This window comes from Oncorhynchus nerka, linkage group LG28, assembly GCF_034236695.1.
Source record: "Oncorhynchus nerka isolate Pitt River linkage group LG28, Oner_Uvic_2.0, whole genome shotgun sequence".
Classification (NCBI taxonomy): Eukaryota; Metazoa; Chordata; class Actinopteri; order Salmoniformes; family Salmonidae; genus Oncorhynchus; species Oncorhynchus nerka.
In genome coordinates, this window is record NC_088423.1 from 14,305,913 (window position 1) to 14,319,560 (window position 13,648).

General features: G+C 44.5%; 1 protein-coding gene and 1 pseudogene across 1 annotated transcript in view; one reads left to right on the forward strand and one right to left on the reverse strand.

Annotated features, from left to right (window-relative positions):
• Positions 1 to 79: 79 nt before the first annotated feature.
• Positions 80 to 7,081, reverse strand: LOC135565492 (palmitoyltransferase ZDHHC4-like; annotated as a pseudogene).
• A 3,772-nt stretch (positions 7,082 to 10,853) lies between these two features.
• Positions 10,854 to 13,648, forward strand: part of LOC115112894 (delphilin-like) — a 58,091-nt gene continuing 55,296 nt past the window's right edge. Inside the window, 5 exon segments of the mRNA XM_029639925.2 lie at positions 10,854 to 11,329; positions 12,045 to 12,181; positions 12,397 to 12,513; positions 12,782 to 13,117; positions 13,432 to 13,586. Of these exon segments, the coding sequence (XP_029495785.2) occupies positions 11,239 to 11,329; positions 12,045 to 12,181; positions 12,397 to 12,513; positions 12,782 to 13,117; positions 13,432 to 13,586 (836 nt within the window). The 5' untranslated portion in view covers positions 10,854 to 11,238.

Genomic DNA, 13,648 nt, shown 5'->3' on the forward strand with positions numbered 1-13,648 from the left:
CCCAAAACACATACACTACAACAATATATTTAGAAATAATAATAATAATACATACATTCAGTAGTGTAGTAGACCTATATCAGCCTCTGTCAAACTCAATTGTCTTTTTCTGCACACGACGAAGAAGGAAAAATACACTATATATACACAAAACTATGTGGACACCCCTTCAAAATAGTGGATTGGGTATTTCAGCCACACCCGTTGCTGATAGGTGTATAAAATCAAGCACACAGCCATGCAATATCCATAGACAAACATTGTCAGTAGAAGGCCCTTACTGAAGAGCTCTGTGACTTTCAACATGGCACCGTCATAGGATGCCACCTTTTCAACAAGTCAGTTCGTCAAATTTCTGCCCTGCTAGAGCTGCCCGTCAACTGCAACTAGTAGGCCACACAAACTCACAGAACGGGACCGTCAAGTGCTGACGTAAGTATCGCATAAAAATAGTCTGTCCTCAGTTGCAACACTCACTTCCGAGTTCCAAAATAGCTCTGAAAGCTAAGTCAGCACAATAACTGTTTGTAGACAAGCCTGCAGACAAGCCTAAGATCACCATGCACAATGCCAAGTGTTGGCTGGAGTGGTGTAACGCTCACCGCCATTGGACTCTGGAGCAGTGGAAACGTGTTCTCTGGAGTGATGAATCACGTTTCACCATCTGGCAGTCTTGGGTTTGGCGGATGCCAGGGGAACGCATAGTGCCAACTGTAAAGTTTGATGGAGGAATAATGTTTTTCATCGTTCGAGCTAGGCCCATTAGTTCCAGTGAATGGAAATCCTAACACTATAGCATACAATGACATTCTAGACAATTCTTTACTTCCAACTGTGACAACAGTTTGGAGAAGGCCCGTTCCTGTTACAGCATGACAATGCCCCCATGTACAAATTGAGGTCCATACAGAAATGGTTTGTTGATATTGGTGTGGCAGAACTTGACTGGCCTGCACAGAGCCCTGACCTCAACCTCATTGAACACCTTTGGAATGAGCTGGAATGCCGACTGCGAGCCAGACCTAATCGCCCAACATTAGTGATGTCACTAATGCTCTTGTGGCTGAATGGAAGCAAGTCCCGGCAGCAATGTTCCAACATCTAGTGGAAAGCCTTCCCAGAAGAGTGGAGGCTGTTATAGCAGCAAAGGAGGGACCAACTCCATATGAATTCCTATGATTTTGGAATGAGATGTTTGACGAGCATGTGTCCACATACACTACATGACCAAAAGTACCCCAGGTTTCTAAGCACCCCGTTACTATAGAACCACCTTTTGGACTGGTCAGAGGCTGGGGGACCACAGAAGTGGTCAGGTGAGGGGTGGCAGTGCTGGCAGACATTCCTTCGTCCCTTGTACCACTCGTTGGAGGTCTGGTTGACCAGAGCTAGGAAGGTGTAGAACATGGCATAGCCCGCCAAGAGCTTGAACACGACAACCAGGAAACCCAGCAAGAAGACGATCCTAAGGAAAATCAGGAACAGGTGCTGGGGAGAGACAGAGGAAATATAGTGCATTCGGAAAGTATTCAGACCCCTTGACTTTTTACACAATTTGTTACGTTACAGCCTTATTCTAAAATTGATTAAATCGTTTTTTTTTCCATCATCAATCTACACACAATACCCCATAATGACAAAGCAAAAACAGGTTGGATTGGAGGAGATTTGCTGCACAGCTATTTCCAGGTCTCTCCAGAGACGTTAGATTGGGTTCAAGTTCGAGTTCTAGCTTGGCCACTCAAGGACAGTTAGAGACTTGTTCCGAAACCACTCTTGCATTGTCTTGGCTGTGTGCTTAGGGTCGTTGTCCTGTTGGAAGGTGAACCTTCCTGAGCGCTCTGGAGCAGGTTTTCATAAAGGATCTCTGTACTTTGCTCCGTTCATCTTTCCCTCTATCCTGACTAGTCTCCCAGTCGCTGCCGCTGAAAAACATCCCCTGCTGCCACCACCATACTTCACCGTAGGGATGGTGTCAGGTTTCCTTCAGACACTTGACGCTTGGCATTCAGGCCAAATAATCTTGTTTCTCATGGTCGGAGAGTCCTTTAGGTGTCTTTTGGCAAACTCCAAGTGGGCTGCCATGTGCCTTTTACTGAGGAGTGGCTTCCGTCTGGCCACTTTTCCATAAAGGCCTGTTTGAGATGCAGAGATGGTTGTTCTTCTGGAACGTTCTCCCATCTCCACAGAGGAGCTCTGTCAGAGTGACCATCGGACTCTTGGTCACCCCCCTGACCAAGGCCCTTCTCCCCGATTGCTCAGTTTGGCCGGGCAGTGGTTCAAAACTTCATTAAGAATGATGGAAGCCACTGTGTTCTTGGGGACCTTCTTTGCTACAGACATGTTTTGGTACCCTTCCCCAGATCTGTGCCTTCGACACAATCCTGTCTCGTAGCACTACAGACAATTCCTTCAACCTCATGGCTAGGTTTTTGGTCTTACTTACACTGTCAACTGAGAGACCTTATATAGACAGGTGTATGCTTTTCCAAATCAAAACCAAACAATTACATTTACCACAGGAGGTCTCTAATCAAACGGGTGCATTTTCACACAGTCATTGGGAAAACGTGTGCGTGCTGTCAACTACCGGTACCTGTTGTTCCTAACTAGATCAGTCAGTGTCCAAAAATAACTGCCAATAGACGTTACTGTAGGCTACCACTTGCTTGCAGACAACCCACGACATATAACGCAAAATGTACAATCTCCCCCGACAAAATTATGACATTCAATTAAAATGAGTACTATTTCATGTGATCTTGCAATTGAAAGTTAAGCGAAGCGTTTCCTGAACTTCGAGCATTACATCAAATCCATACTGTAACACATTTACACACCGGTTTAAAGTGGCAGGAACGTCCACGGGGTCGTCACTAGTTAACCCAGCCACACAATCATCATTTTGGCTTTATTGCCAGTTAGAAATTCCCCAAAACACATACACTACAACAATATATTTAGAAATAATAATAATAATACATACATTCAGTAGTGTAGTAGACCTATATCAGCCTCTGTCAAACTCAATTGTCTTTTTTCTGCACACGACGAAGAAGGAAAAATACACTATATATACACAAAACTATGTGGACACCCCTTCAAAATAGTGGATTGGGTATTTCAGCCACACCCGTTGCTGATAGGTGTATAAAATCAAGCACACAGCCATGCAATATCCATAGACAAACATTGTCAGTAGAAGGCCCTTACTGAAGAGCTCTGTGACTTTCAACATGGCACCGTCATAGGATGCCACCTTTTCAACAAGTCAGTTCGTCAAATTTCTGCCCTGCTAGAGCTGCCCGTCAACTGCAACTAGTAGGCCACACAAACTCACAGAACGGGACCGTCAAGTGCTGACGTAAGTATCGCATAAAAATAGTCTGTCCTCAGTTGCAACACTCACTTCCGAGTTCCAAAATAGCTCTGAAAGCTAAGTCAGCACAATAACTGTTTGTAGACAAGCCTGCAGACAAGCCTAAGATCACCATGCACAATGCCAAGTGTTGGCTGGAGTGGTGTAACGCTCACCGCCATTGGACTCTGGAGCAGTGGAAACGTGTTCTCTGGAGTGATGAATCACGTTTCACCATCTGGCAGTCTTGGGTTTGGCGGATGCCAGGGGAACGCATAGTGCCAACTGTAAAGTTTGATGGAGGAATAATGTTTTTCATCGTTCGAGCTAGGCCCATTAGTTCCAGTGAATGGAAATCCTAACACTATAGCATACAATGACATTCTAGACAATTCTTTACTTCCAACTGTGACAACAGTTTGGAGAAGGCCCGTTCCTGTTACAGCATGACAATGCCCCATGTACAAATTGAGGTCCATACAGAAATGGTTTGTTGATATTGGTGTGGCAGAACTTGACTGGCCTGCACAGAGCCCTGACCTCAACCTCATTGAACACCTTTGGAATGAGCTGGAATGCCGACTGCGAGCCAGACCTAATCGCCCAACATTAGTGATGTCACTAATGCTCTTGTGGCTGAATGGAAGCAAGTCCCGGCAGCAATGTTCCAACATCTAGTGGAAAGCCTTCCCAGAAGAGTGGAGGCTGTTATAGCAGCAAAGGAGGGACCAACTCCATATGAATTCCTATGATTTTGGAATGAGATGTTTGACGAGCATGTGTCCACATACACTACATGACCAAAAGTACCCCAGGTTTCTAAGCACCCCGTTACTATAGAACCACCTTTTGGACTGGTCAGAGGCTGGGGACCACAGAAGTGGTCAGGTGAGGGGTGGCAGTGCTGGCAGACATTCCTTCGTCCCTTGTACCACTCGTTGGAGGTCTGGTTGACCAGAGCTAGGAAGGTGTAGAACATGGCATAGCCCGCCAAGAGCTTGAACACGACAACCAGGAAACCCAGCAAGAAGACGATCCTAAGGAAAATCAGGAACAGGTGCTGGGGAGAGACAGAGGAAATATAGTGCATTCGGAAAGTATTCAGACCCCTTGACTTTTTACACAATTTGTTACGTTACAGCCTTATTCTAAAATTGATTAAATCGTTTTTTTTCCATCATCAATCTACACACAATACCCCATAATGACAAAGCAAAAACAGGTTGGATTGGAGGAGATTTGCTGCACAGCTATTTCCAGGTCTCTCCAGAGACGTTAGATTGGGTTCAAGTTCGAGTTCTAGCTTGGCCACTCAAGGACAGTTAGAGACTTGTTCGAAACCACTCTTGCATTGTCTTGGCTGTGTGCTTAGGGTCGTTGTCCTGTTGGAAGGTGAACCTTCCTGAGCGCTCTGGAGCAGGTTTTCATAAAGGATCTCTGTACTTTGCTCCGTTCATCTTTCCCTCTATCCTGACTAGTCTCCCAGTCGCTGCCGCTGAAAAACATCCCCTGCTGCCACCACCATACTTCACCGTAGGGATGGTGTCAGGTTTCCTTCAGACACTTGACGCTTGGCATTCAGGCCAAATAATCTTGTTTCTCATGGTCGGAGAGTCCTTTAGGTGTCTTTTGGCAAACTCCAAGTGGGCTGCCATGTGCCTTTTACTGAGGAGTGGCTTCCGTCTGGCCACTTTTCCATAAAGGCCTGTTTGAGATGCAGAGATGGTTGTTCTTCTGGAACGTTCTCCCATCTCCACAGAGGAGCTCTGTCAGAGTGACCATCGGACTCTTGGTCACCCCCCTGACCAAGGCCCTTCTCCCCCGATTGCTCAGTTTGGCCGGGCAGTGGTTCAAAACTTCATTAAGAATGATGGAAGCCACTGTGTTCTTGGGGACCTTCTTTGCTACAGACATGTTTTGGTACCCTTCCCCAGATCTGTGCCTTCGACACAATCCTGTCTCGTAGCACTACAGACAATTCCTTCAACCTCATGGCTAGGTTTTTGGTCTTACTTACACTGTCAACTGAGAGACCTTATATAGACAGGTGTATGCTTTTCCAAATCAAAACCAAACAATTACATTTACCACAGGAGGTCTCTAATCAAGTTGTAGAATCATCAATGGAAATAGGATGCACCAGAGCTCAATTTCAAGTCTCATAGCAAAGAGTCTGTATACTTATGTAAATAAGGTATTTCAGTTTTTTATTTTTAATACATTTGCAAACATTTCTAAAAACCTTTTTTCACTTCGTCTTTAAGGGATATTGTGTGTAGATCGATGAGGGGGAAAAAGTATTTAATCCATTTTAGAATAAGGCTGTAACCTAACAAAATGTGGAAAAAAGTCAAGGGGTCTGAATACTTTTCGAATGCACTGTATATATGTGGGAAGTGCATTTAACTTAGGATATAAAACTGAATAAAAATAATTAGTATTCTATCTTTTAGCCGTACCAAAGTGTGTGGGGGTTTCTGTGGCACGTTAATGGAACTAGAAAGGATTTCATTCATGACATTTTAAAATCAGACTTGCTGTGGAAAAACTGAGAGCAGGAAAGCATGGAAACATCAGGCACCAACATCCTTGTGTGCATGCGTATCTGTATATCCAGTCTGTATATCCAGTCTTTTACCTGTATGACAAAGAGCATCCCTGCCTGCCGTTACTGCCCATCATCATCTACATAACGTCCTCGTAGGATGCCTGACCGCACCACAGCGTGCAGGAACATGTTCCCCGTCAGTAGTACCATGTCTGCTGTCATTATACACACACTCAGCAGGTAGAGAAGTATTCTGAGCTCTGATGCAGTTGTTGACCCAGAGACAGTGGTGGTCACACACCTGTTGCAGACTCTTGGACAACACAAAGGGAAAACATTGGATATTCAATACAGTTTGAAGACAATAATAGTGGCAGGTATACATTATCTTGTAACAATCTTAATATGTTTTATGCTGTTCTGAGAAGTGTAGTTTAGACTGTACTATGCCTATAGTAGACATTCAGAGGTACAGTATTCAGCCTTAGATCTGTGACTAAAAGCTGAAGGACCAACCTGTACTACGTACTACAGTGTTTTGAGAAAATTTGACCAGCTGACAGGGTGGACAGCAGACTCCAGGGTGGAACATCCTCTTGTCACATGGGTATGCCTGGAGCTGGCCTGCATGTCGCTTCTTTGTTACTGTAGCTACAGAGAAAGAGAGTTCTTCATTTAATTCATGGTGGGATTGTATTGCACATTACAATGTGCACATCAACACGACCACCACATAGATAGCAAATAGTGTGAGGAAATATATTTGTTAACCTGTCTGAGTTGGAAAGATGTCAGGAACATCATGTAGGAAACTTAGCGTAGCTACCTGGCTGTCAAGCACTGACTGACTACAAATACAGTAACTAGCTAGCTATGCTAACTTATAATTTAGTCTCCTTACATTACGAGATAATAGCTTAGCATAACAATAATCATTACAATAAACCTAGGCTAATGTAATTGTAAAGGGTGCAGGTTAGCAACATCAGGATGCTTCCTTCCACATTTCACTAACATAGCTAGCTAGTCTAGCTGAGAGTAAGTTAGCTACTTATTGTAACATGACTTAATTGAGCCATGTTGTTACTTACCCTATTTGTGGGATGTACAATTCATAATTTAAATGTGTGCCTTAACTAGTGTTGCAGTAAACTCCACTCACTTCTGTTGACCATTTTCATGCACGGTGTGGGTGGCTTCACTTCTGTGGACCATTCTCATGCACGGTGTGGGTGGCTTCACTTCTGTTGACCATTCTCATGCACGGTGTGGGTGGCTTCACTTCTGTTGACCATTCTCATGCACGGTGTGGGTGGCTTCACTTCTGTTGACCATTCTCATGCACGGTGTGGGTGGCTTCACTTCTGTGGACCATTCTCATGCACGGTGTGGGTGGCTTCATTTCTGTTGACCATTCTCATGCACGGTGTGGGTGGCTTCACTTCTGTTGACCATTCTCATGCACGGTGTGGGTGGCTTCACTTCTGTTGACCATTCTCATGCACGGTGTGGGTGGCTTCACTTCTGTTGACCATTCTCATGCACGGTGTGGGTGGCTTCACTTCTGTGGACCATTCTCATGCACGGTGTGGGTGGCTTCACTTCTGTTGACCATTCTCATGCACGGTGTGGGTGACTTCACTTCTGTTGACCATTCTCATGCACGGTGTGGATGGCTTCACTTTTGTTGACCATTCTCATGCACGGTGTGGGTGGCTTCACTTCTGTTGACCATTCTCATGCACGGTGTGGGTGGCTTCACTTCTGTTGACCATTCTCATGCACGGTGTGGGTGGGTTCACTTCTGTTGACCATTCTCATGCACGGTGTGGGTGGCTTCACTTCTGTTGACCATTCTCATGCACGGTGTGGGTGGGTTCACTTCTGTTGACCATTCTCATGCACGGTGTGGGTGGCTTCACTTCTGTGGACCATTCTCATGCACGGTGTGGGTGGCTTCACTTCTGTGGACCATTCTCATGCACGGTGTGGGTGGCTTCACTTCTGTTGACCATTCTCATGCACGGTGTGGGTGGCTTCACTTCTGTGGACCATTCTCATGCACGGTGTGGGTGGCTTCACTTCTGTGGACCATTCTCATGCACGGTGTGGGTGGCTTCACTTCTGTTGACCATTCTCATGCACGGTGTGGGTGGGTTCACTTCTGTTGACCATTCTCATGCACGGTGTGGGTGGCTTCACTTCTGTGGACCATTCTCATGCACGGTGTGGGTGGCTTCACTTCTGTGAACCATTTTCATGCACGGTGTGGGTGGCTTCACTTCTGTGGACCATTCTCATGCACGGTGTGGGTGGGTTCACTTCTGTTGACCATTCTCATGCACGGTGTGGGTGGCTTCACTTCTGTTGACCATTCTCATGCACGGTGTGGGTGGCTTCACTTCTGTGGACCATTCTCATGCACGGTGTGGGTGGCTTCACTTCTGTTGCATGTTCATCTTCTTCTTGTTGTTTTTGTTCTTCTTTTTGTTGTTCCTCTTTTTGTTCTTCTTGTTCTTGTTGTTGTTCTTTGTTTTGCTTCTTCTTCTTCTGTGGATGTTAGCATGTTCTTGTTCTTCTTTTTGTTCTTGTTCTTGTTCTTCTTTTTTGTTGTTGTTCATCTTCTGTGTGTTTTATCGCAGACTACAACCTAAAAAGGTGTATTGCTGCCACCAACTGGACGGGGTTGAAACAAACAAGGTAAAAATAAAACCCATAGGTGATAATCCTAATCTTAATCCACCGAAAAAAAAACAAGAAAAAAAAACACTTTGTCAAATCCGTAGCCTGTTGCTAAGTGTTTTTTGTTAGTTTTTGTGACACTGATGTTGCTGGTGGGAAGTCAAAAAACTATAGCATCACATCACTGCTCCTTTGGCGACATCATGATGGACTGTTACCAGACAAATTGTAAACATGGATAAATGGATATATTATAAGTAATTGATTATTGATGTTTTATCTCATGCATGACAAGGTTTGTTGTTTATAATTCACATTCAAGCTAATTAAATTCATTCAGATAGACTAAATTGCTATAGATTTGACTGACTTAACATGAACTTTTTGCAAAGATTGAAAATGAATGGATAAGTAGAAATGTTCACAGTTTTACCCCATTTCAATATTGTGCACCTGCTCCTCAGTTGCACACAACACAAAGGCATCATGACACAGGCTGTTGGATCTGGTTCCTGAGTTTTGCCTGCGTTTTCAAACAGGCCCTGCTCTCAAGTTACACATACAGTTAGTGAGAGGAGTGTTACTTAGAGGCACTTGCTCTGTAGGCTATGTATTTCTTCATCGTCTCAGGGTGTTGAAAGGTAAGACTGCATCTTATTTATAAAATCATAATGGGAGCTCAAACCGTTCTGGGCAGTTACAATAAGTATCTTCATTCAATAGAATTGCATTGAAGTTTTTCCAGCATCAGCAGACTGAATATTCATGACTTTGTTGGCTGTAGATGTAAACACCACAGTTTGTTTACTGTTGGGAACCTCCACATTATATTCACTTTCACACTGAGTCACATGCTTCAATTCAGGCGGTAGTTACATGATGATGGGTCCTATCAGCTTTAGCAGTTCTAGTCATTTGTTTCAGTATCTAAATGACTTGATTCTTTTTGGCTCTGGGAATGAATATTGCTTTCATTTTGTTCTAGTCTGTCTCTGCTTTAAACAGGTTGATGTCTTGCCAAAACAGTCAGGTACCCACCGACCAGGCTCAGTCATCTTACCTCAGGCTCAATGACCTGTATAATGTCACTCGGTCTCTCTTGCTCTCCCATATTCCCATATATAAGTCAAGTGGCCATCTTAGGTTGGGCAAGGTGTAAGATGAGAGTTTGATTGAAGGGAACAGTGTTTGTTTGGAGATACAAGCATGGCTGTTGAATAATTCACCTGGCCCAGTATGTATTACTAGGACTAAGCTGTTACTTTTGCTCAACTATGAGGTACTTTTTTCACCATTGCTGTTTTCTGTGTTGGAAAATAAGTACTTTACATTGCTGTTTTAGCAGTCTTAGCTGTCTTAGCAGTCTTAGCTGTCATAGCAGTCTTAGCTGTCATAGCAGTCTTAGCCGTATTTAGGCCATTATAAACCATATGTTATTACTGTTACTATATTCATTAGATATGACTATGTTATTACAATATTATTACTGATTTCCTTTAGAAGAAAAATGCTAAACTACTGTCACAGTAGTCCTGTTCCATGCTCCATAAATGCAATCATCACCGATAAACGTCTCTCTCTACAATGAATCCTTCTCATTAACCACCTGCTTTTATTAGCAGGTTTATTTTGATGTCCTCCTGTGATCTGTAATTCCATTATCCATATTGTGTGATTAACCTTTTTCTGCACATACACTGACAAATATACCACAACTCACTGGCAGTTCTCAATTACCATTGACTGATGGCCATGTGACTAGTAACTAGCCTGCTGATTGCTTCTGTGTTGCCCAATACTATCTTACTGTAAATTGCCTCAGGGACAAGTTGCTGCAGCACTGTTTAAAAAAAACAGATCAGAGGCATTCATGCGCACCACTGTGAGTCTGTGTGGATATCTCCACATCCCTAACCCTAATAAAGGGGGGCATATGTCCCTGTCCTGATAGGGGGTGGAGTGGGATTTAAAAATTCAGCCCATAATTCCACTAATCCAGAGCAAAGTCTTAAATTGCCACTGCTCCTTCTCAATGGGGCTGAGCATTGAGGAACACACACACACACACACACACACACACACACACACACACACACACACACACACACACACACACACACACACACACATAAGAGCGCCCAGGCACACGCTCCAATTAGTGTTCATCAACCCCTTTCTGTATGACACACACAGTGATTCTGGGCCAGTTTCCGTCCCTTGGAGGACGTCACCTAGCAGTGAGAGAGAGCAGGAAAAAAGACAGAGGAGTATTTATAGAAGAAAATGGGGGCCCTTTTTGGAGAGAGGTTTTATTAAGGAGCGGAGTAGAGCGAGGGCGTCCCAGTTTTATCATTAACACTGTGCAAACGGCCTGCAGGACTGCAAGGACACACTCTGGGAGGAGATTCTGGAGTAACTCTGTGACAAGTCTTCATGTACTGTCACCCTTTTATTGTGTTGCGGTGGCAGTGTGGATGACTCTGTAGAGGACTCTGTGGATGACTCTGTGGATGACTCTAAGATGGGGTATTTTGAATTGACAACCCCTCTTGTTTGAATGGGGGCTGTTGGTATGGTCCAAGAGGCTTTTTTACTGTACAGCCAGGTTGGATACTAGCTCACAGATAGGCCACCTGCAGTTTGATACAAGATGAAGAAATTTCTACAGAACAAGAAAGGCAGATATTCTTTCAGGAACCAGAACAAGCCTGCTGTTCCTCGCTATCCATCTAAAGATGACTGTAAGTCTGTCTGTTTGAATGTCATTCACTTATTGAAACACATGACTGTTTCAAGGCTTTGGAGGTTGAACAGCAGACGCTGGCTCTGTTTTAAGGTTCATGTTACATTTTCAGACAGAATAGATATTTGTATAGTTCTATATTTGGCATGTGTGACCTGTCGTATCAGTGACGTTTTTGGAAGCAAACTCGTGGAGGTTAATACATGCTGATCCTGTTTTAATGCTCTATAAATGTAAAAGTTTATAGAATGTTATAAAGGTTCACAAATTAAGCGTTAGGGATTGGAGTGTATTACCACAAAAAGCAGGATAACCTGCACTCCTAGATTTAAATGTGTTTTCTGTGTTTGGTTATGGCAGATATTTTATGCTTGAGTCGCTCTCATGCAGGCAATAGAGTGCCCTCCATCAGAGCCCTCCATCAGAGCCCTCCATCAGAGCCCTCCGTCAGATAGAGAGTCAGTGAATTTTGATGTACAGTAAAATGGATTAACTTTGGAAGAGAGCACTTCATGCTCCTCAAGGTCAAATTGCCTTTGGAGTTGTGAACAAGGTCAGTGACCCCAAGGGTTCGACAAGGGTTCAACCCCCCACTGAGAGCACCATACTGCTTCTCATTCGCATCTCAATCCAGAACATCTTTCTCATCAGACTCCCTGTGGGTTTCTTCATCTTCCTCTCCTCTTCGTCATTCTTCTTCTTCTCTCATCTAGTCATTGCGATGCCGACATCCAATCAGGGCTGGCCAGAGGAGTTTGGCTTCCAGCTGGGAGGAAGTGGTCCTAGCTACATCCTGTCTGTGGAGGAGGGGAGCAGTGCCTACCTGGCGGGGCTGCAGCCAGGTGACCAGGTCAGAGAGATTCTAGGTCCTAAACTAAACCAAAATTATTTTTATCCTTTGTTTAACCATTATTTAACAAGGCAAGTCAATTGACAAATATGCAGTTAATAGTATAATGTTAAGACTTTGATAATATTATGATGAGAGTGTAATAGTATGATCAGGGATTTATACTGGAAAAGCTGTTTCTGGGTGTCTTCATTAAACGGTCTTTCTCTGACCAGGTGCTGGAGATCGAGGGCCAGAATGTGTCCACTCTGGGAGTCCAGGCTGTCATCTCCATCGCTCAGACCCAGAGGAACATCCCTCCCAGCATCGGAGTGGTGTCTCGCATCCAGCAGGTCTGAACTCGCTCTGACTGGGACTCACCTGGCACCATCATACTGTAGTAGCACAATGTTTGATACTTCTAATTGATTTTATGTCAATGTTTCGGTATTACTGCTTGTGCCAACTGAACATCTGACTCGTTGTATTTCTGATACCTCATGTAACCCCAGAAACTGTAGTGGCAATGCTGAACTTTCCAAGTCATTAGTCAAAATTATTTCTCTCTATCTTGACATAATACAAAGAAAGTGAAATAAGAATTCAATCTCTGCCTCTCAGATGGACATCACCCCGGGTCCTGATGGTCGTTTCGGCTTCACCATCGTGGGAGACTGCCCCCTCCTGGTGGAGGACTGTTCGCCCTGCTCTCCGGCGGGACGGGGTGGCCTGGGGGCCGGTGACTACGTCATGGAGGTCAACGGGATCCCGGTGAGGCAGCACGAGATGGCGGCGGCGCTGATCAAGGCGTCCCAGGGGCGTACGCTGAGGCTGGGGGTGCTGTGTCTGGGGCCCAGACAGAAAGTACGCAGCAGTGGGAGTATGGATGGGATACAGCCTGGGGGAGACGGGATGAGGAAGGACCGCAAACACAAGGCCCTGGAGTTCAACAGGAAGGTGCGGCTTTCTTTTAAACTAACTGTTGTATGTGTTATACAGGGGAACATTGATGTTATTGATTATACAGGGGAACATGGATGTTATTGATTATACAGGGGAACATGGATGTTATTGATTATACAGGGGAACATGGATGTCCAGAGGAAACAACAGTTTGAAAGAGACACTGCTGTTCAAAAAGCATTATGCCTACTGAGCTTACTTCCTCAGTCTGATAATTGGAAGCTTCTTTGTAAATGTATACAATGCTTCTTTAGGGAGGCTGTGTAACTATGCGCCCTTCAACAACAATTGTTATTGATATCTTTCAGATTGACCAGATTTTGGGGGAGGAGCCGGAGGTGAAGGAGAGGCTGTTTGCGGTGCTGAAGCAGTATGCTGCGGAGAAGAAGGTTGATTGGCTGGCCTCTGTCCTCCCAGACATTCTCACCACTGACGAGCAGCAGACGCTCATTGGCAACATCAGGTACTGGAGTCTCTGCTCTCTGGGCATCATCCAGACTGTGTTCAGTATAGGTTCTTGAGATA